Source organism: Bacillus rossius, chromosome 11, assembly GCF_032445375.1.
Source record: "Bacillus rossius redtenbacheri isolate Brsri chromosome 11, Brsri_v3, whole genome shotgun sequence".
Classification (NCBI taxonomy): Eukaryota; Metazoa; Arthropoda; class Insecta; order Phasmatodea; family Bacillidae; genus Bacillus; species Bacillus rossius.
Window position 1 is genome coordinate 22,239,975 of NC_086338.1, and position 23,954 is coordinate 22,263,928.

A 23,954-nucleotide genomic window follows, 5' to 3' on the forward strand; every position below is an offset into this window, starting at 1 on the left:
TTTTTTCCAGTCTTTTGTCTTTTTCCTGTAGGTAAATTATTTTCTGTCTATGGGATGTCTGTTAACGATCTACCGTCTACTGCCATAGGTCAAACGTTTTTCGGTCTACTGCATGTCGGTCAAATGATTTTCGGTCTACTGCCTGTCGATCAAATTATTTTCGGTCTACTGCATGTCGATCCAACGATTTGCGGTTTACTTCCTGTTGGTGAAACGACAGTGAGTTTGCTTCCTGTTGGTCGGAAGTTTGTCGGTGTACTATCGCGACCAACCACGGGCCTTCAGCAGAAAGAGTTCCGGCAGTGGCCGCTTCTACGGACATGACGTCACCTCGCGGGAGCGGGAGGCGGACGCTCACCCCTCGACGTGATGAGCACCTGGCTTGAATGAGCAATGCTTTGAACCCGCTCTCGGAGTTCTTCCGCCACGCACTATTTATACAAACTCTGCCCTTGCAAAACGGTCAGTCACTGTAAAATAGTGGAACAGCATATTTTAATCCAAACAAAGTGTCGCCCATTAAAGAAACATCGTGTCTTCGATTAACACTAAACAAGGAAATTTTGCGTGAAGGTTACCGCCGCGGCCGATAAACTATACTATGTATCAAAAAGTGTACATTTTTGTTTGGAGAAAATGGTATTCCGTCTTACGAAAAATCACGTGCAAGGGGCATTTTGATAAACTGTATGTAACAAAATCTCTTAATAATTAATTTTTATAAATCTAAATGGCACGTTGTTTTTACATCTACTACGCAAAATCGTTCGCTAAACATTAAAAATCTAAAAAATACGCCTTAAAAAGTTTAATACGTAAAAACGAATACCTAAGCCAAAATAATTACCCACTCACTTATTATCAAGCCTATTCTGCATTCTTTAACAGTTAGGTATATAGGTACTGCGGTATAGAGAAATTACGATTAGTAAATTTAGCTCAAGTGTTAGGGTAACTGTGGTGTGGTATATGGAGTTATTTTTTTCGGTTTTCCAAAAATTGAATTTTTTTTTTTCAATATTCATTGTGATCAGGTATTCATTTTCATTCACAAAAATAAAGACTAAGATAAATGTAGCCTGATATTTAATAATAAGACTATTAACTAAACTATTAAGTTAGTTTGTCGATCTTTAATTTATCAGTGCAATCTCCAGTATTCTCGCATTACAAAATAAACGCTTTTAACTTATACGCTCTTCAATAATTTCATAAAAAAACTTGGGCCTAAGAGATTGGTTTCAAAGAAGAAAGAATTTTAAAATGAGGCTTAAAAAATTAACTATAAAATTAAATTAAAAACTTAATCGTAAAACAAAAAAAAATAAAACGTATAGTTGTTTTAACAATTAAATCTATGTTATTTAAAAACAAACAAATTACGTTAGGAGTGATTCAAACTCGTCATCGCAGACCCGCGACCGAACCGACTCCACCATTAGCTAATTCTTTTACATGAAAGGGACGAAAAAATAGTATTATAATAAACCGTATAAAATAAAATAATAAGGGAATTAAAAATAAATTACTAAACTGTATTTAATTTTACTTAAAGAATAATGTAAGTAGTGCTGGAACAGTGAACGCGCGAATACTCAGCTTATCCGATAACCGTCATTTTACGATCGGAAACACCTTTTCGAGTAACTAAGACTAAGACCACTGATCATCTCAGTGGCGGACGACCGGGGGGTTTGGGTGGTGTGAAATAGGCCTTCCTTCAAGTTAAATAGGAGTCCGAAACCAAAACACAAAGCTCCTTAAAAGATTCGTTTTAACCCATTTGTGAAGTCCTTAGCCTTGAAGGGTCTTCATCATAACTATGTTTTATCTGATTTGTAAGAGTAATTAAATTCTAAAACCTTTACCTAAAGCGCAGAGGCAATACAAGTTCTATAAATGAAATGCACCTACTTCATAATTCAGGCATGAGTAGTGTAGGATAGCCGGTCCGGGCTCAGGGTTACACGTAAGGAGCCGAGGATCAGGTCCGCCATATTTGCTTATGACGTCACGGCGACAATCTTGGATGACCTTGACCTTTGACCCCGACGGCCATTGTGGAACCGACATTTTGTTTCCTCGAACTTTCTGCCGTTTTAAATCTGCCATTTTGCTTCCTAGAACATTCCGTAATTTTTGATTATGACACCACCGCTGAAATTTTCGTTATGGCCGCCTTTTTGAAATTCATAATTTTTAGGCTAGAAATTCGGGAAAAATTTAAAAACTCAAAAAAATTATTTCATTAAAATTTAATAAAATATTATTTTAGAAAATGTACTTACGTGTTCGGTTCGAACCCGGTGAGGACAAAAATTAAAATTGTAAACAAATCCTACCTCCATGGAAGCCGCCGGCAGACTGACCTTCCACCACTAATGGCAAGGTATATTTATTGACAACTAGTATGACGTCGTGTCCTCCATCTTGTTTTCGTCTGCTAGTGTGTGCTACCATTATGTTAGTTTAATTTTTGTCCACAAGAGTGCAGTATTTATTTATTATTACTGAGACGCCCGCCATCTTGCACTGCCACAAATAAAGAAATGTCGGTCAGTGGGAATGGCAGCAGCACGACGGACATGATTACGTGGACGCGACGCAAGTTAAATATTTTTCTAACCAATCACGTACGACACATCCATGACGTCAGTGCAACGACAATGTCGGAATCGACACCCTTCCCGATTACAAATATATTCCAACTACATCGTATCACAGGCGCAACGTTACCGAATGGTGTGTCACAATTTAGTGTTTGAAACATGGCTAGACCAGTGCATTGACATTAATATTATTATTCGTCAAGTTTTTAATTTTTATAAAAAATATTTTGGAAAACTGAAAAATATTTGCTTACGCACAGTGGTTTTTCTGAATGATCGATTAATCTGAACTACAACTTTTCCCTCAAACACGTCGTATGTTTGTGCGTATGCAATAGATAGAAATACTTTTCGTACTTATAATTTTTTTTGGCACGTACGCAAAAATAATGACATGTTCACAAAAAAATCAGTATTCAAGTGATTGCATGTAAAATACCAAAGCCTCTTTCTCACTCGAGAACATGGATCACTCTTTAAACCCACAGTAGAATTTGTGGGACTCTGCTATTTGGGAAAAAGGCTTCACCAAAGGCTCCCCTTCCCTGAAAAAAAAAGGGGGCTTCCAGAAATATTTTTTAAATAAGATCTGTTTTTTTTAAGCCAAGCATGAACTAAATTATTTTTACCATGGTTTTGCTATTTTATTTATGACACAAGTACAGACATTTATAAAAACAAGATGAATTTAGCGTTATTAAAATACGAATAAATTATGTTCACGTGTAATGAATAGGATTGTACAATTCAATGACAACCATTTAGCTTCGCAGGCGTGTGGGTGTAGTGCAAGAGTCCCGTGGAAACAGGACGCGGACAGAAGTGACCGATATCCGCAACAACTGGGGTTCCCCGACCCACGTGACAGCTGGCCAGCCCAGAGTCGAGGTTACAACAACCGGTTACCCGCGCTCCGTGGCAGCGCCGAGTGACAGCAGTGACAGCCAGACAGCCAAGGGCGGCCGAGTTGACGTCCAGGAATCCAGCCGACCGTCGAAGAGATGTTCCCGCATCCGCTTCGACATCCGCTTCGGATAAGCACAGCTCTGGACCCGCCAGCCAGTAAGAACAGGCTGTGTCCTGGGAGCGAGTGGATTGATGCCGGCAAAGACGACATGACTTACATTGGAAAATCTTCAAAGTAGGGCCTTTGCGAGCCCACAAAGCGCTGCAATTCCTTCTCTGGGATGCTGCGAAGGTACCACGTCGTGGCGTCTTGAATGATTGGAACGGAGACAGTCTGTGGCAAGGCTGGGCAGACCCTCCCGGCGCCAAGACGACGAGGCTCGACGCGTCGCAATGGAGGATCAGCTGCCGGCAGTCTCAGGGCGGACACGGTGGACGAGTTTCCCAAGTGGAAAGTTATATTCTGGAGACCTTTGAATGGTTCTTAAAACGTGGGTAGTCGAAACAATAAAATATTAACAGAAATATGATACTGCAGAACGTATTGTAACAGGAAAAAGTTCATGATTGTTTCCTCCAGTATCTAAATTTATATACGCAAACAGGTTGCTTCGAAAATAGACAAACTTTAGCGGCAGGTCAGGCATACAGAAACAATTAATGTTTACAACAGAAAATGCCAAGGACGTCCGCTGGAGCGAGCTGGGACTAGAGCTCGGCGAGCTAATCTCAAGATGGCAGGGACGCATTTATTTTACGAGGAAGAGAAGGAAAATGGTTGTAAAGCACGATTACACTATCCAAACAGAAGTGCCTCATAATCAGGCGTTCGTTTGGCAACTTTATGTTCTATTGTAAAAATGACTTGTTCATTTAATCCTAACCTACTTCAAAGTTTGTATAACAACTTTTGAATCAGTCAATAGTTAAAATTAATGAACTGGCTATCTGCCGTCTGACATCATCGAGTTTCTTTTTAGTTGACAATATAAAATACCCTTGTTTTTGAAGTGAAAATTCTTTGCTAAGCAGGGTTTTAATTTTCGAGCGTTAGAAAAATTGAGATAGCATGAGAGGAACAGTTAAGTAAGTGGTGGGGGAACCGGTAGAGGAGAAGGCAGGGAATAGGTAGAAATGACGCAGCATACTTGCACAATTGTACACTTGCATAATGGCACGCTTGCATAATTGCACACTCGCATACAAGCGCACTTGCATACTTTACACTTGCACACTTGCATACTTGCAATCTTACATCCTTTCACACTTGTATATAAGCAAAATTTACCGCTCGCCTACTTGCGTATCATATATATAATTTTTTGACCTGCGTCTGCAGTCAAAGAGAATTATGTATCCTATACCTAATAATATAATAAGCACGAAAATTCACTTTTGTCACGAGTTCACTCCACACACACATTATTTTTTACAATTATTTAGATCTATCATTGTTAAATGGTATTTGTGTAAGTTTTCACCAAAGTAGGTATAAAATTATAAACAATCATTTACTTTAAATGCTCGTAAAACGATACGCATTTCATTATTTTCTTGAGCAAGGGTAATATTAATACCAAAAAAAATATATTTGAAAGACTCAGTTATTATAATTGAAGCAATAGGCAAAATAAAACATGAGTGACGAGTAGTAACTCTAGATTTTCATAAAACAAAAGATACCTGCATATTAATGTCACTTCTACGACCGCATTGTTTGAAAAGCAGGGGCTTCATGCATTAACTCACACAAGATCGTCGTCAAAGAATAAACCTATCTGCATCACTCATTATTTGTAGTACCTAGTCAAGGCTGAGTGATTTACCAAGAATTACTTCAGAACAGACGTGTACCGAATAGAGAGATGTCTTAAACAGCAACAGCCTGAAACTGGTAGTTTAGTTTCATACCACGAAGAGTGATATGCACTGGATTGCTAGCTGCTAGTGCGTGCGATTAAGGCTATTTTCAAACGAGGCGGTTTGGTTGATCCAACTCAGTTACTTGGCTGATTATCATCCAGTTGACTGTTGTGTGAAGACTCTTTTTGGGCTAGTTTCACACAAGGCAACTTGTGTAATCAACTTCCCTTCCCATCAGGGGGTCAGTAAGATATTAGAAACCGAGGAAGCAGGGGCACTTTTTGTGTTTGCTATCCGGCAGGAAAAGAAGAAGAAAAAACCTTTCGGCACAACCTACAGGCGCAAGTAGATTTCGAGTACCTATTATATGTTCTGAAAATATTTTGGAAACTTCTACAAACTTTTTGAACATTTTAAGAACTTAAGGCACATAACATATTTATGTTCTATGCAGCGAAAATATTACGAATATTTTTTTAATCAATGTCTCCAGCATTCAAAAGTTTACAACACAGCATTAAATAACTTAGAACGAATTAAATTTTAAATGCCAAATAAAATAATTATTTATGTTTTGGCCTTCAAACACTATTTTTCATCCCTTGCATTTATAACATGTCTGTATAAAAATTTTCGTTGCACAAAGGTTTAAGATAATATTAAGATGGTTTAAAATAAATTCAAACGAATTTGATACTAAGAAAGTCAATTTTTTTTAAATTTTAACCACTGTTTTACGGTAGTAATTGGTTTAATCAAAAATTGTTTCAGCCAAATTATTTTGATGACGTTTGGGATTCATACAATAAATTATAACGGATTTGAGAGTATATCTATTAAAAAAGTAATAATTATTATTTTGTTTTTAAATTTATTTCCATCCCTTGCTTTAATGGTTGGTTGAATAAAAATATATTGTAACAGTACTTTTTGACACTATTTAGAAAGTTAAACAAATATAAGAAAAGATTTGATGGTGTACATGGTAGGGAAGTATTATTTACTAGCTGCCCGACCCGGCTTCGCACGGCTATACTAACGGGAAAAAATTAAGCCACATCTCCCATTTACAGTAATGGTAATAAAAAATTCAGTGAAAATTTATTACACTGCTGTATAATGTACCGGAGAGAAAATGAATAGCACCGATGGTTTCCCGACTCGTGCACGCAACGTACAACTGATGTACCCGTACTTCGCTACGGCAGTCTACAGGCAGATCACTCTTGCGCCGCTCATTATACATGCCCCTCCTTGTGGGTACGCCACTGCCGCGCGATGCCCGTTGCCATGGAGACGCAGAAGGCATAAACAATGCAAAATCCTGTTCTCATGCAGACAAAGTACCCACTGTTGCCTGGTTTTAACCACCCATGGGATCTAATTTTCGGAAAATGTCATCCTGCGTAACATAAGGAACATAACTCTGAAGTTTCAAGTCTGTAAAATATATATACTTGAAAAAAAAAGGCAATAAAAAATCAAATTAAACACAGAGAGAGGGAAAAAAACAATAATTTAGGTTTGCGATTTAAAGTGATAAAAAGTATTTAAATACTAATTGAACTCTTATGAGGGTACTGATTGCTTCGTTGTTAATATCACACGGGTGTTTTTTACTTGTATGGGAAAATTAAAAATGATAAGGCATCTAGTGCGTGGCAACAATGTTAATAGGCAATAGGAAAAAAACTTGTAGCGCCTGCGGCATTGTCGACACACGCTGCGTACGTGTACTGCATGTTGTATCTAACCCCCTCCAACGCATTTGATTCTAAATTGGACTTTTAGTAAGGATCCCTAATGTAATTGATATTATAATATAACCTATTGCCTTCTTCGATAAATGTACTATCCAACACTGAAAGAATTTTTCAAATCGGACCAGTGGTTCCTGAGATTAGCGCGTTCAAACAAACAAACAAACAAACAAACTCCTTAGCTTTATAATATTAGTATAGATTTTATTACTCCAACCCCAGGGTTTTTCAAACCCTTGCAATAATGGTTTTTATTATCAAGATTCGTTTCACACAAATGTCTTAGATAAAAAATTATAAGATTTACAATCAATTTGAACAGATTTAACAGTGTGGCTATTAAGGGAGATATAAATTTGTTGTCCTTCAACCCCTGTTTACTCTACCTCTTGTAGTCATGGTAGGTCGTATAAAAAATATATTTTCAGACAAAAGTTGTACATAATAAGATTTTATCTATTTAAAAAAAAAAAATTCCCCATTTCTACGCCTTTGGTCGTAACTGGCCCATTAACGAACACGACGAGATTTTCCATGTTTATGTTTTATATGACAGTTACGAAATGATTTTAAAAAAATGGTAGTTAAGTCCAAAAAATAATACTATATATATATATATATATATATATATATATATATATATGACCATATGAAAAACGATAGTTTTAGGACTATGGATCATGAAACAAAAAATAAAGTAAAAATTTTCCGGCAGTCGCACAATGGTAACGGCTTCAAAAGGTAGAATTTCTTAAAAATCTACCAAAATAAAAAAAAAACACGACACAGGTACCTGTTGGCCACACACCAAAGAAGACGAGATGACTGCGTGTGAAGGAAAATGCCGAGTAGTGACTTGTGGTGTGTCTACTGGTGGGTGTGAAGGTAAGAGTGGCACTGGTGCCTTTTGGCCGCCCGACAGATTAGATGAGTTGACTGTGTGTGAAAGGCAATGCAGAGTAGTGACATGCGGTATGGTCTTCTAGTAGGGGCGAGAATAAGAGTGGCACTGGTGCCTTTTGGCCGCCCGCCAGATCAGATGAGTTGACTGCGAGTGAAGGACAATGCCGAGTAGTGACTTGTATTGGGTCTACTGGTGAGTGAGAGAGTATAAGTGGCACTGGTGCCTTTTGGCCGCCCTACAGATTAGATGAGTTGACTGTATGTGAAGGGCAATGCCGAGTTGTGAATTGTGGTGGGTCTACTGGTGGGGGTAAGAATATGAGCGGCACTGGTGCCTTTTGGCCGCCCGCCGGATCAGATGGGTTGACTGCGTGTAAAGGTCAAGGCCGAGTTGTTACTTGTAATGGGTCTACTGGTGGGGAATAGAGTATGAAGGCAATGATGCAAATTTCCCGCGCGCCGCATCAGATTAGTTGACTGCGGGTGAAGAACAATGCGAGTAGAATCTTGTGGTGGGTCTACTGGTGGGGGTGAGAGTTATAGCGACACTAGTGCCCTTTGGCCGCCCGCTGAATCAGATTAGTTGAAGGCATGTGAAGGGCAATGCCGAATAGTGACTTGTGGTGGGTCTACTGATGGGGGTGAGAGTATGAGCGGCACTAGTGCCTTTTGGCCACCTGCCAGATCAGGTGATTTGACTGCATGTGAACGGCAATGCCGAGTAGAGACTTGTGGTGGGTCTACTGGTGGGGGTGAGAGTATGAGCGAAACTGGTGCCTTTTGGCAGCCCAACAGATTAGATGAGTTGACTGCGTGTGAAGGGCAATGCCGTGTAGTATCTTGTGGTGGGTGTACAGTTGGGGGTGAGAGTATGAGCGGCACTGGTGCCTTTTAGCCGCACCTGAATCAGATGTGTTGACTGTGTGTAAAGGTCAAGGCCAAGTAGTTACTTGTGGTGGGTGTACTGGTGGGTGTGAGAGTATGAGCGGCACTGGTGCCTTTTGGCCGCCCGCCGGATCAGATGAGTTGACTGTGTGTGAAGGACAATGCTGAGTAGTGACTTGTGTTGGGTCTACTGGTGGGAGTGAGAGTATGAGCGGCACTGGCGTCACTGGAGCCTTTTGGCCGCCTGCCAGATCAGATAAGTTGACTGCGTGTGAAGGACAATTCCGAGTAGTGACTTGTGTTGGGTCTACTGGTGGGAGTGAGAGTATGAGCGGCACTGGCGTCAATGGAGCCTTTTGGCCGCCTGCCAGATCAGATAAGTTGACTGCGTGTGAAGGACAATTCCGAGTAGTGACTTGTGTTGGGTCTACTGGTGGGAGTGAGAGTATGAGCGGCACTGGCGTCACTGGAGCCTTTTGGCCGCCTGCCAGATCAGATAAGTTGACTGCGTGTGAAGGACAATGCCGAGTAGTGACTTGTGTTGGGTCTACTGGTGGGAGTGAGAGTATGAGCGGCACTGGCGTCACTGGAGCCTTTTGGCCGCCTGCCAGATCAGATAAGTTGACTGCGTGTGAAGGACAATGTCGAGTAGTGACTTGTGTTGGGTCTACTGGTGTGAGTGAGAGTATGAGCGGCACTGGCGTCACTGGAGCCTTTTGGCCGCCTGCCAGATCAGATAAGTTGACTGCGTGTGAAGGACAATGTCGAGTAGTGACTTGTGTTGGGTCTACTGGTGCGAGTGAGAGTATGAGCGGCACTGGCGTCACTGGAGCCTTTTGGCCGCCTGCCAGATCAGATAAGTTGACTGCGTGTGAAGGACAATGTCGAGTAGTGACTTGTGTTGGGTCTACTGGTGCGAGTGAGAGTATGAGCGGCACTGGCGTCACTGGAGCCTTTTGGCCGCCTGCCAGATCAGATAAGTTGACTGCGTGTGAAGGACAATGTCGAGTAGTGACTTGTGTTGGGTCTACTGGTGCGAGTGAGAGTATGAGCGGCACTGGCGTCACTGGAGCCTTTTGGCCGCCTGCCAGATCAGATAAGTTGACTGCGTGTGAAGGACAATGCCGAGTAGTGACTTGTGGTGGGTCTACTGGTGGGAGTGAGAGTATGAGCGGCACTGGTGCATTTGGCCGCCGCCGGATCAGATGAGTTGACTGTGTGTGAAGGACAATGCCGAGTAGTGACTTGTGGTGGGTCTACTGGTGGGAGTGAGAGTATGAGCGGCACTGGCGTCAATGGAGCCTTTTGGCCGCGTGCCAGATCAGATAAGTTGACTGCGTGTGAAGGACAATGCCGAGTAGTGACTTGTGGTGGGTCTACTGGTGGGAGTGAGAGTATGAGCGGCACTGGTGCATTTGGCCGCCCGCCGGATCAGATGAGTTGACTGCGTGTGAAGGACAATGCCGAGTAGTGACTTGTGGTGGGTCTACTGGTGGGAGTGAGAGTATGAGCGGCAATGGCGTCACTGGAGCCTTTTGGCCGCCTGCCAGATCAGATAAGTTGACTGCGTGTGAAGGACAATGTCGAGTAGTGACTTGTGTTGGGTCTACTGGTGCGAGTGAGAGTATGAGCGGCACTGGCGTCACTGGAGCCTTTTGGCCGCCTGCCAGATCAGATAAGTTGACTGCGTGTGAAGGACAATGTCGAGTAGTGACTTGTGTTGGGTCTACTGGTGCGAGTGAGAGTATGAGCGGCACTGGCGTCACTGGAGCCTTTTGGCCGCCTGCCAGATCAGATAAGTTGACTGCGTGTGAAGGAAAATGTCGAGTAGTGACTTGTGTTGGGTCTACTGGTGGGAGTGAGAGTATGAGCGGCACTGGCGTCACTGGAGCCTTTTGGCCGCCTGCCAGATCAGATAAGTTGACTGCGTGTGAAGGACAATGCCGAGTAGTGACTTGTGGTGGGTCTACTGGTGGGAGTGAGAGTATGAGCGGCACTGGTGCATTTGGCCGCCCGCCGGATCAGATGAGTTGACTGTGTGTGAAGGACAATGCCGAGTAGTGACTTGTGGTGGGTCTACTGGTGGGAGTGAGAGTATGAGCGGCACTGGCGTCACTGGAGCCTTTTGGCCGCCTGCCAGATCAGATAAGTTGACTGCGTGTGAAGGACAATGCCGAGTAGTGACTTGTGGTGGGTCTACTGGTGGGAGTGAGAGTATGAGCGGCACTGGTGCATTTGGCCGCCCGCCGGATCAGATGAGTTGACTGCGTGTGAAGGACAATGCCGAGTAGTGACTTGTGGTGGGTCTACTGGTGGGAGTGAGAGTATGAGCGGCACTGGCGTCACTGGAGCCTTTTGGCCGCCTGCCAGATCAGATAAGTTGACTGCGTGTGAAGGACAATGCCGAGTAGTGACTTGTGTTGGGTCTACTGGTGGGAGTGAGAGTATGAGCGGCACTGGCGTCACTGGAGCCTTTTGGCCGCCTGCCAGATCAGATAAGTTGACTGCGTGTGAAGGACAATGCCGAGTAGTGACTTGTGGTGGGTCTACTGGTAGGTGTGAGAGTATGAGTGGCACTGGTGCCTTTTGGCTGTCCGCCGGATCAGATGAGTTGACTGCGTTGAAGGTTCGCTACACCGTTGCACTCCTATTCAACCCTCCGTTTAACTAGTGCAGGGGTCGGCAGTCCACGCTCTTCTCCTAGGATATCAGGTCTGTACACTGACTGCGCGGCAAGGCCTGTCCTCGCCCAGGGGTATTCCATATTTCAATTATTAACTCATTACAACCCTTAAGGTTTTCTTGTTCTATCTGGCGATCTTTACTGATGACTACCACTTGTTTTAGATAAGCGCGTTTCCCCCCTTAAGTAGTATTCATTTCTAAGACAATATGTTGAATATACAAATAAAATATTTTTATTTTATCGCGTATTTTTCAGCGTCTTAAAATGCCATGCAGATACAGGAAAAAATACATGTTGGGACTTTTTAAAAAAAATGAGGGTATCTGTTTCTTAATATCTGGCTCGTCTCACTCGAGAGTCTGCCAAACCCTGCACTCGTGGAAGCAACTAGTCGCCTCGCCTGAAGGGGATCTAACTCTGAACGTCTGTGCCTCATTGCCTTTTTTCTCACCGAGCGTCTGCTCGTCACTGGCTGCGATCACGCGTCCTCTCAGCCAGTGGAGTAGTTCCTGGATGCGCGCGAAATTTAAACATGTACGCTAATGCCCAGGCCTTAAACTTTGCAGGGTAGCATTTCCAGACATACATTACTTAAAAATAAAAATTTCACTATTGGCATCCTTGCCTATTCATTAAGTTTATGCCCAGAAATTTCCTAACCAGATGTATATAGATTGGTTATGCCCAGTACTCACCTGTAAGAACAAATAAATTAAATCTTAATGTGTGAACAACATGAAGTCAATTTATTATAATTTAATCAGCCAAATAATAGGGTAGACCGGGGGAAATCGGGTCACGGGGTAAACCGGGTCATCGTAACAAGATCTGCTGTCTTGTGGCGAAAGAATGAACTGGAGTCTACGGAACCTACCAAAGAGTGCTGCTATCTGTCTATACAACCGTCCACTACAAGGCGAACATCGTCTGTAACAACATTCTGGTAGTCTGTGCGACATGAACCCGAACCTGTGTAGTCCTGAAGTGGAAAATTCTTAACAATGTAAGTTTTATTTTGTTTCAAATAAGCCTTTACGTTCGCATTTCGAAATAGTATTGTAGTTTAAGTAATGGAGTACGAAAATATGTACCGAATTAACATTCTTCTGCATTACTGAAGCTCTATATGTTTGACAGAATTTATAATATTTTTTCTTTTTTTTAAAGTGCGAAATGGGGTAACTCGGGTCGCTGCCGTTGGGGTAAAACGAGTCACTGCATACAGTGGGGAAATCGGGTCGCTTCATATATTTGCTATATATTGTGAAGCACTTTATTCTTCTTTCTAAATTTTTAAGTTAAGACCTATTCTAAATAAGTGGAAAAAATTAATTTAAGGCACATGACTTCAACTTTAGTTAAAATTTGTAAGTACTTATAATAATATTGAAGTTTAGGACATGTTAAAATAATGAAAATATTATCCATGTAAATATAGAATTACGAGTTCACTGCCAAATATGTAAGTGGAAGGAGCACCACAGAAGAAGTGAGATGCCTGTTACCAACACCGGAAAATTTAACACCAAAAGGAATAGGTGAACGAAAAACTGTTGCTTCTCTAAGGCTAATGTCAAAAGAGAATCGCACATTGTTGGAATCCGGGAAATTGAAAAGCAAGAAGCAGGTGTTAAATTAAGTTCAAAGCAAAGCAAAATTGAACCTCTGAAGACGAAGAAGCGAACAAAAACTAAAAACACATCCGAGTTGGAAATTTTGGAAGAAGGCCAGGATGATGAGGAAGATGTCCTCCGCAACATGTGCAAAATTGCATACAAAGACATCAGAAGCTGCACTGCTGGAGACTGGATTCAGTGCCAGTCTTGCAAAATGTGGTACCATGAGCGCTGTGTCAATGCTTTTCAGTGTAAACTGTTTGTATGCGGAATGTGTCTGTCAAAACAGTAAAGAAAATCTGTTGATCCGATTTGCCCCACTTGTGATCCGATTTACCCCACTTCTGTCCAAATCGGGTCAAAACATTTCATTTTCCTTTTATCAAGTTTAATGTCAATTCGTAAGGAAGATTGGCTAATGTTTGTATGCAAATATGTACATAAATGTATGACTGATATTACTGTAGATTATTTTATGGTAAATTAATATTGGTTTTATACTTATTCAGGAATTTCAAAAAATTGACCCGATTTCCCCCGGTCTACCCTACTGAATTTTAACAGTAAGCAAAAAAAAATATTACAAAGAAATTTGCAAAGAAATATATATGTACTACAATAATTATACTATGATTTGTATTATTACTTAAAATATTTGTCTTTGCGAAGATTTTTACCCAGCACTGTAAAATGTTTTCAATGACTTTGATTAATTAAATATGTGATTTCTAGAAAGTTTAGTTTTTAAAATCTTTTAAAGATTGGTTGGAAGAATTTATTTATTATATATCATATATATAATATATATGATATATATAATATATATGATATATATAATATATATGATATATATAATACATATATGATATATATAATATATATATATAATATATATAAATGTATATATTGGAACTGTTGGTTAATATTTTGCAAATATGCAAGACTTTTTTCGGCATATATTGTTGTTATCGAGATTGATTTACAGCTACAATATTTATAAAAAAAGCTTTCTTTTTTTCAAGCATCAATACAATACTATATATATATAATATATATGATATATATAATATATATATGATATATATAATATATATATTATATATATAATATATATAAATGTATATATTGGAACTGTTGGTTAATATTTTGCAAATATGCAAGACTTTTTTCGGCATATATTGTTGTTATCGAGATTGTTTTACAGCTACAATATTTATAAAAAAAGCTTTATTTTTTTCAAGCACCAACACTATATATATATGCAAATATGAAGTCAAGATATAGCACGGTAGAGAAATAGAGCAGCATTGAAGCAGCACGCGGCACACTTGTGCTCAGCGCCAGCCTCGTGAGAGCGAGCCACCTACTTGCGAGCTGCGGCGCCGAGCGCCAGTCGATAACAATAATCATCAGCAGCTGGCCGATCCTCAGCCTCCGCGATGATTGCCGACTATCCGGGAGGTTTGCCTAGGCGCGCGGGTGAGTGGTGGGGGGTAGGGGTGAAAACAGGGAAAAAAGGAGGGGGGTGGTTTACCAGACGGGAGGAAAAGCTGTGGGTCAAGAGGCCCCGGCGGGCCAATGGGGAGGCTCGGAGCGACTTATACCGAGGCGTCATGGAAGCAGAAGGAGGGAGGGGAGAGCGGTAAAGGGAGGGGCAGGGGTAGGCTCGACGCGAACGCGGGCCGGGTGCTGACGAGGATCCACACTTCATCAGCCCCTGCAGGCTCGGCAGCCCGCAATCCGCCAGACGCGCCGCCAGCCACGCTCTCGCAGGTAACAGCGGTCGACTGGGCCCACCCGGGCACACACACGGTGCGCAGAGCTTCAGGAAAAACAACGCGATTTCAAAACTACTCAAGATATCCGAGTGGGCTCTGCTTACGAAAAGCATTTAAGAGTTCGCTGAGGGCCGAAAAGTACTTTCTATTTCGGATGAAGTTTTTAAACTGTATTTTTAGAGTTAAAATGGCTAAAACTCATGTTTTCAGAGTAATTTTTAGGCGTAAAAAAACCAGTACAAATTCCTGAAAACACTTAAGTGACTTGCATTACACCTTTATCTTGATTTCTGGGCCATATAATGTTACGGTCACCGCTCAAATTTTACAGTTATCCTGTGACGACGAGAAGACTGCGCGTCAATTTGGAGCCTTGCACTTAGAGGCGACACCGCGCTAGAAGCACCAGCGAGCGTCGCGCTTATCATCCCGCCTCACTGACACAGACACACCCCTGACGAGGCGGGCCCCTTAACGGCCACTCACAGAGCTTCGCGAGGAACCACTCGACTTGGATGTTAGAGTGGTGTCTGTTTACGAAAAGCATTCAAGAGTGTGTTGAGGGCGGACCAGTAGTTCTCTTTACGTATTTCGTTTTTATACTGTATTTTTCAGCAGTGTGGAACAGGATAAAGAGCGTGTCATCAAAATAATTTTCGAGACACGAAACGCCCGGATACAATTCTTGAAAGCACCTTTATCTTGAGTTCTCCGCCATATACCGCCCAAATTACATACGTTTCCCTATGCACGACGAGAAGACTGCGCGTTAGTTCACAGCCGTGCGCTTGGAGGCGATATCGCGCTAGACGCACCAGTGAGCGTCACACTATCATCCCACCTCACTGACATAGATACACCCCTGACTAGGTGGGCCACTTAACTGCCCTGTTTACCTGGAGACACAGATATGCTCCAGGATAAGGATTCACGTGTTAAATGCAATTACGCGCCTTTCAGACGTTTGTTACAATAAAGCTTTCAAACAAAAGCCATGTTATGCTATGCTATGCTCTGTGAAGAGAATGCGATAAGACTACAGAATAAAAAAAAATTACAAAAAAGTGACTGTAGGTTTTTGTTTCTGAGAATCTTTTCAGTAGTTGGATGTAAAAATACTTATGAATAAATTAATAAAATAAGGTTTTCGTACTTTTTTTTCTATAGCAGAATTCTTCCCTTTGCAATGCAATTTTTAAAGTGATGGGAAAAATGACAATAGCGCAGAGTATTATTTAACTTGTAAACTCTAAGGATGGGTCTCCCGGTAGGCAGGTCGCTACTAGTGAGTGGAAGTTGAGTGGCCTTCACCAGAGATGATGGCTACAAGTCGACCTGTAGGCCATTACTAAACGCATATTCGCCCCTGTGAGTTGTACGAATAGACCTACCACTCTTCCGCGATAACTTTTGAAATCGTTGTTCAACCATACGTGATGGAGGGTGGAAGGGGTTTGTTTATTTTTCAAGCGGCAATTTAATTGCAGCAGAGTAGCCTACAGATATATATATGCATACACACACATAGTAAATACGTACACTGCTTCTGAAATACTATTAATTTTCTTATTAACTAAGGAAAAAACAAGCCAAGACAAGCCATGTAGTTAGCTTTCCCTATTTTCCTGATAAATCAAGAACCAGATATTTCTGCAAACTTTATTTTCGTGAGAAAATTTGGTACCATGCAGCGGGTATTGTAAGATACGGAGTGGGTGCCTGCCCTAGTTGCAGTAATTCTGGTAAGCACAACAAACCGTGGCTGCATAAAGTCTAATGCTAAAAGTTTGTTTAATATCTTAAAAGGAAGTAACTACGAGGAATCGTAAAAAATTCCGCCATGAAGTAAGTTTAGTATAAACACAGATTTAAACAACATATCAACAAGGAATAAACGTTTAATTTAATTACAAACTAAACATGCTATGCTATCTAGGTATGAAAGGGGATACAGTTCGATCTAATTTTAACATTAATTATTAACATGGCAATAATTGCACACACACATTTCTTACACCATGCTCGGAACGGAGTGCAGAGTTCAAAGGAAAACCCTCGACTTTTCGTTATATTATATTGTATATATTTCTTCCTCGGAGCTAACCTCCACAATGTAGGGTCAGAGGGCATTAAGGTCGTGGTTTCGAACCCTGCATCGGGCATGACGGGTTACAGGATTGTCTTGTGAGCGGTGCTCTTATGAGAACCTGCTTGACCACCTAAGATTTTAAAAGAAATTTCGGCACAGCCTAAGGCGCAGGTATATTTCGAAGAACATATTACTTCCGGAACGTCCCGAAAACTTCTTGAACTTTCTAGAAAATTATGGAACATATTTAGAAATTTAAGTACAAAATATAATATGTGTTCTCCAATATTCCAAAATTAGCGATTACACATTTTCTCATAGTCCATGCGTCTAAAAATGATTCGATTGTTTTGAATGCAATGCTTTCAGCATTTAACTATTTAAAACGAATTTTTACTGTGCCTATTAAGATATATAAAATTACATTTTTACATTAAAAAACTAGATTTTATTCCTTGTACAAATAAGTTGTAAAAAATTAGTTTTGAATCAAAATTTAAGATTTGATAATATACATAAAGAGGAAGTTTTTAATTTATTGTATTTCAACCCTGCTAGGTAAATTTCAAAGAAATATTACTTACTAGCTGCAGTACCCGGCTTTGCCTGGGCTAAACACAAGGTGAAGGGGACCTTTTTCGAAATCAGATGTAGTTAGTAACTGTCTTCTTAATTTAAATGTCAAGTGTGCAAACTAATTTATATCACTTTCAGATCCCGACAGAAGTTTTTCTGCCAGTGTATAGTTATTGACCTGTATGTATCTAAAAATTGGTGGTCTGTATGTAATCTAGACTCAATAAAGCACTATAGAAAAAATTATGAAAAATAAGAGATTACTAATATTGAAAAGATTCCATAATCTAGCTAATGCTCGGCATAGATTGCAATGCCTCATACAGTTTTGTTTTGTAATATGTTTGAAGTAGTTACACATATACAAATCACCTATCCATCTCTCTAAATATATATATATATATATATATCTAACTACATATAAATGTATCTCTCTATCTATATTTATCTCTTTATATCTACATATCTACATATATATACCTCCCATTATCTCTATCTCTTCTATATATAAATCTCTATATATATCTCTTTATCTAACCCATTTAATTATCTATACCTCACTTTATCTCAACTTATCTCTCTGTCTCTCTCTATCTCACTCTATATATCACTCTATCTCTGTCTCTTGTGCCACGCGTGCGCACTTATATAACAATAACAGACGAATTGCCGCTATATGATATGAAATAAACACATTTTTTTTTAAACGATTCGTGCTCCCACTATGACAAAGTAGTTACACCGTCTCAGAAACCTTCAGGGCATGCGCATAACAACTCACCAAAATTTCATCGCAATCGGATGAATGGTATAGGAACACATACGGCACAAACAAACAAAAATTAAAGACATGAAAACGCATCAAACGATGGTGCGTTTAAAATTTAAGGCAACTCTATCTATTGACGAAGTTAAGAACAAAACTGTTATTAGCGCCTTTATTTTGCTAGCCGCTGCGAGCTCCACTAAGCGGGCTGGTCTCACCAAGGAGAAAAATATGCATTTGCAAGACCTTACTATGTGTATGATCGTGTGGCAGACATAAAGAAATGACACTCGCTCACTATTTATATGTCTATGACATATGATGTTTTCTGTTATAAAATGAAATTATCACTTTTTCACTCCCTTAGGGAAGGAATATCATATAAATATGTGGTCTATGCATTAATCCAGGTTATGAGCTCGCTGTAGGCCATATTTCATCCAGATTCGTACAGCCGTTCTGGCATGACAGAGTAATAAACATCCATCCATCCATCCATCCATCCAAACTTTAACATTTATAATATTAGTGGGATTGTAGCCGATATCATGGTGCGACTTCAGTAGAGTTTTTATATAGTTTTTCGTTTCATGGTCCAAAACAATGGTCAACTCAAATATATATATATATATATATACATAAATATTTGGAAAGAACATCTGCCATAATTTTTCACAAATCACTTCGAAACTGATACATAAAATCTAAATGCGGAAAATCTCGGTCTAGTTTGTTAATGGGCCATATCCGACCAAAGGGGTAGAAATGTGGAAGGTTTTTGAAACATACAAAAAGCGTTAGAAATCCCATTATATGAAGAATATTGCTTCCGTTCGAACGTATCATAATTCGCAGGAGTTATACCAAAAACGTTTGGCTTAATGCGTTTTCATACGACCAACCATAACTGCGATAGGGTGAAAAAAAAAACAAGTTTTGAAGGAAAAAAATTAAATCTCCCTTTGTAGAAACATCGTATTCATGCAAATTGTGTGTTAAAATTATAATTTTTATCTAAAATTTAGTCTTAAACGTTTTTTGATTCGACGAACCATTGCTGTTAGGGGTTGAAAAAATAAATGTGTAGAATTTTAAAAAATTCGCTACTCCCTTAGTACGTACACTATCAAATCCGTACAAATTGTTTGTAAATTTTATAATTTTTTTATTAAAAATTTCGTCCAAAACAATTTTCCATAAGACGGGGTTAAAAAAATAAGAGAGAGGATTAAAAAAAAACTTGTGTAACTCAGTACATGAAATTGAAGTGAACAATTCTTCTTCAAACTTTGTCTCGTAAGTAAATCGTAAGAGGTAAAACGGCAGCGAGGAAAACGAGAGAAAGATGAACATTTTTCTAAATAAACATGAATTAACAAAATTATTACGCATTATAAAATAACTGCTCAGGATATCTATATCTATTGATCAAATATTATGATTATTTAACAATAAATATTATTCACTGTTAAAATAACACAATAAAACATTATATTGAGATTTTCAGGAAACAAAATACAGCACGAAAACAGTTCTAACTACAATTTATACACATTTTAAAAAGTTACTAAAATTCGATAAAATTTAACCTCAACCTATTTAAAATATTACTTAGTATTTTCCAGCAAAACCCTTTATACAATTTAATGACAAGAAAACACAGCATGGGAATTTTGGCTTTCATTTATTTTTAAAGTATTAAATAATGCCAAAAATTATTATTATTATTTACTTCAAATTAACAGGTCAGGATATCAATAATTATTTATCAATCAATATTGGTCAATTAAAAATAAATATGACTCACTGTTGAAATACTCAAACCATTAAGAATTTTTTTTAGTAAATATCAAAGCTAGAATTGATTATAATAAATTATTTTTTTAATTTAGTATATATTATGTATAGATTGCGGTGATCAAGCGTTATTCTCGACTGATGTTGTTGTTCTGCAAATATAATCTTATCATTGAGTTGTAGTGCAACACATTTAGCCAATAAGCTACATCTGCAATGTATGTCGAATGAATGAACACTTGAGCAACATGTCCGCCGCTCCACGAAGCGACAACTAAACGGCACGGACCTTCCTTTACTTTAATTCTTTACATTGTAACCATTTTGCCACAAAGTGAAAATAAAAACATTATTCTACGCACCGGTATTGTTGAAACTTTTTTTTTCAAAATAGCTTATTATTAGTTGGACTCGATATATTTACACACTCGTGAGCTAATAATTATAATACAGTGTGTGATATGGTTAATAAAATAATAATAGATGAAAATAATTACCCTTTTAATATAAAGCGTAAAAAAACATTATACCATCAAAAAATCTTTAGTTGCATAGCTAAAACAATACTCATATAACAATGCTGATTTACACAAGCAATAAAAATAAAACGTACTTGAAAGAACGCCGCTTACTTGCGCAGATGGCCAGTGGCACGGTGCACAGTTACATCAAACCCCGCTGTGTTAGCCTCTGTCCAAGTCGTGTGGCGTCAGGCGCAGGCGGGTCCCTACCGCCGCGACACGCCTATCCCTGCAGCATGGCCTTATCAAACATTTATTTTAATTAATATCTTTGATATTACTCTAATGAAAGTGGCGTTATGCAGTAGCAATTCAGGTCATATATCACGGAGCTGTTGGAAAACGTTGGTGAATCCAGTTAATGAACTCGGGTGATTTGTGATAATCAAGATGAAAAGAATGGTTTCAGTGTCCAGAAGTCAGGAAGCGCAAAACCTATTATTATGAATGTTAAAATATGTATAATATATTGCCAAGTAGAATTTTGTATTGTTTGCAGACAAAAACAATTTCCCACAACATGACGATATGTTCAAACCTGAAATAAATTCCCTCAAAACTTACTCAGAAAATATTAGAAGCTAATCATATAACAATAATGGTTTATTCTGTTATCTATAATTACTAGGCTGTAAGATTGCGGTTTAAGTTGCCATTCACATACTATCAATGTTTCAACAGCTTTGAGATAGTCATATGTACATTTAGAAACGGGCCCGCGCCGACCGGACTGCGGGCCACATCAAAGACAACCGCGTCCTCACGCCTCGGGAGAACTGCAGATGCGAACTCGGGAGAAATCACCGCCACATCCCTCGAAATGTGCAGCAAAACGGTCGAAGATTTCCGAAATCGCCTTCATCAATGCAAGGCTGTTGATGGCCAACATGTTACTGTTCTGATCTTCAGAAATTGATATAAGAAATGGGAATGTGTACTGATTCCAATAAAATAAAAATCATTTATGCAAGTTGCTCCGTTTTTTTTTTTTAAATATCTCTTCAAAACTTAATCACACCCTTTGCTCCAATCTGTAGTTCAAATCCAACTGTAATATTTGTGACGTAAGATCACGCTATTAACTTTATTTTACGAATGTGAAACAATAAGTAACACACAAAATTTTAAGAAAAGAATAACGCAATAGTAGTATATAATAGGGGCGCCGAGCGCAGGTATCAGGTAGTGGATTGAAGATTGTCGGTCCGCCATCTTGGATTGTGACGTCACGGCGGCCATCTTGAATTGTGACGTCACGGCGGACATCTTGAATTGTGACGTCACGGCGGCCATCTTGGACGAGCGTAACGGGACACAGCGTAACGGGACACAGCGTAACGGGACACAGCGTAACGGGACATAATGTAACGGGACATAACGTAACGGGGCAAGTAGATCACGGCGGCCATTTTGGATCTGCCATTTTGGATGACGTCATTGTGTTCTCGAAAATTCCGGTGATGTGTTTTCCGCCATATTGGATGATGACGTCACCGTTGCAATTTTCGTTACGGTCGCCATCTTGAAATTTGGACGCCATCTTGAAAATCTTTATTTATTATCCGATTTTAATGAAAAAAATCCCAAAATTCATCAAAAAATCAACATATTTGAATTCTGTTTGATTATATCGATGTACGTCCTTGGTTCGATTCCCGACGAGAGTAAACAGTCGATCCTTCCTCCATGAAAGCTACCTAGACTGATCTATCACCACCAATACCAAGGTATATATCGTCAACTGGTATGATATCATGTCCGCCATCTTGTCTTCATCCACTGGAGACCACCATATTGTTTTCATCTGCTAGATTGTGCCGATATCATGTAGTATAATTATCTGGTCACCACACCTTTGACCTTGAACTTTGACCTTGACCTTGAACTTTGACCTTGACCTTGAAATTTGACCCTGACCTTGAACTTTGACCTTGACCTTGAAATTTGACCCTGACCTTGAACTTTGACCTTGACCTTGAAATTTGACCCTGACCTTGAAATTTGACCCTGACCTTGAAATTTGACCCTGACCTTGAAATTTGACCCTGACCTTGAAATTTGACCCTGACCTTGAAATTTGACCCTGACCTTGAAATTTGACCTTGACCTTGAAATTTGACCTTGACCTTGAAATTTGACCTTGACCTTGAAATTTGACCTTGACCTTGAAATTTGACCTTGACCTTGAAATTTTACCCTGAACTTGAAATTTGACCCTGACCTTGAAATTTGACCTTGACCTTGAAATTTTACCCTGACTTTGAAATTAAACCCTGACCTTGAAATTTGACCTTGACCTTGAAATTTGGCCTTGACCTTGAAATTTGACCTTGACCTTGGAATTTGACCTTGATCTTGAAATTTGACCTTGACCTTGAACTTTGACCTTGACCTTGAAATTTGACCTTGACCTTGAAATTTGACTTTGACCTTGAAATTTTATTTTGTCCTTGAAATTTGACTTTGTCCTAGTCGACCATCATGGATCCGACATTTTATGTTCAGTACATGCTACCAGGAGCGACTACCTGCTGGAGTACACCATCTTGTGCGTGTACTCGTATTATAGAGTACATTTCCTACTGGTTAATTTTATTCTAACCCGCTACATTGCAGTAATCATTTATTACCGAGGTGCCCCCGACATCCTGAAATTTGGGCGACATCTTGGACTAGTGTAATTATTTAGCTAGAAATGCGGGAAAAATTCCAATAGTCTCCGAAAAAAAAATCAATTAATTCACAAATTGAATCGATGGATCCCTGTCCACGGTTCGATTCTTGACCAGAGACAGTTGTAACTAATTATTAAATAAATGTTAGGTTCTGTTTTCCATTACCTTTCACGGAGTTTATTAATCATTCACTCTACGAAAATCAACTCAAGTCAATATACCGGACCAACGAATTAAATCAGTGCCGATTAGCCTATTATGAAAGTCTAATTTTTCAATAATCTGAATAACATATAAGCCGTTCATGTACAAAGACACACATATAGATCAATTGCCTTCAGTCCATGAGACCGAGTCATGTCATTATCAGACGTATAGGCTAGTCATTTCAGGACCACATGACCTTCGTAATCCATCGTGACATTTTTATACATTCTAAAGGACCAAGTAACCTTGTAAAATATTTTAGTAACACCAAGAGGTGATAAACTAGTAAATATTCAATCACTACATTTTGTACTACG

The 23,954-nt window shown here is 39.5% G+C and overlaps 2 protein-coding genes across 6 annotated transcripts in view; one reads left to right on the forward strand and one right to left on the reverse strand.

Annotated features, from left to right (window-relative positions):
- LOC134536692 (ribonuclease P protein subunit p25-like protein) overlaps positions 1–23,954 on the reverse strand; it is a 444,926-nt gene that overhangs the window by 107,517 nt on the left and 313,455 nt on the right. Inside the window, exon 1 of one of the 5 annotated variants that reach the window (XM_063376548.1) lies at positions 14,596–14,699. The exons of the other annotated variants lie outside the window; for them this stretch is intronic. Coding sequence (XP_063232618.1) covers positions 14,596–14,638 — 43 coding nt within the window. The 5' untranslated portion in view covers positions 14,639–14,699. Of the gene's footprint in view, positions 1–14,595; positions 14,700–23,954 lie in introns of those variants that run through there. 5 annotated transcript variants of the gene reach the window in all.
- LOC134536691 (tyrosine decarboxylase-like) overlaps positions 14,938–23,954 on the forward strand; it is a 142,225-nt gene continuing 133,208 nt past the window's right edge. Inside the window, exon 1 of the mRNA XM_063376545.1 lies at positions 14,938–15,001. The gene's annotated coding sequence lies outside the window, so the exon portion shown is untranslated. The remainder of the gene's footprint in view (positions 15,002–23,954) is intronic.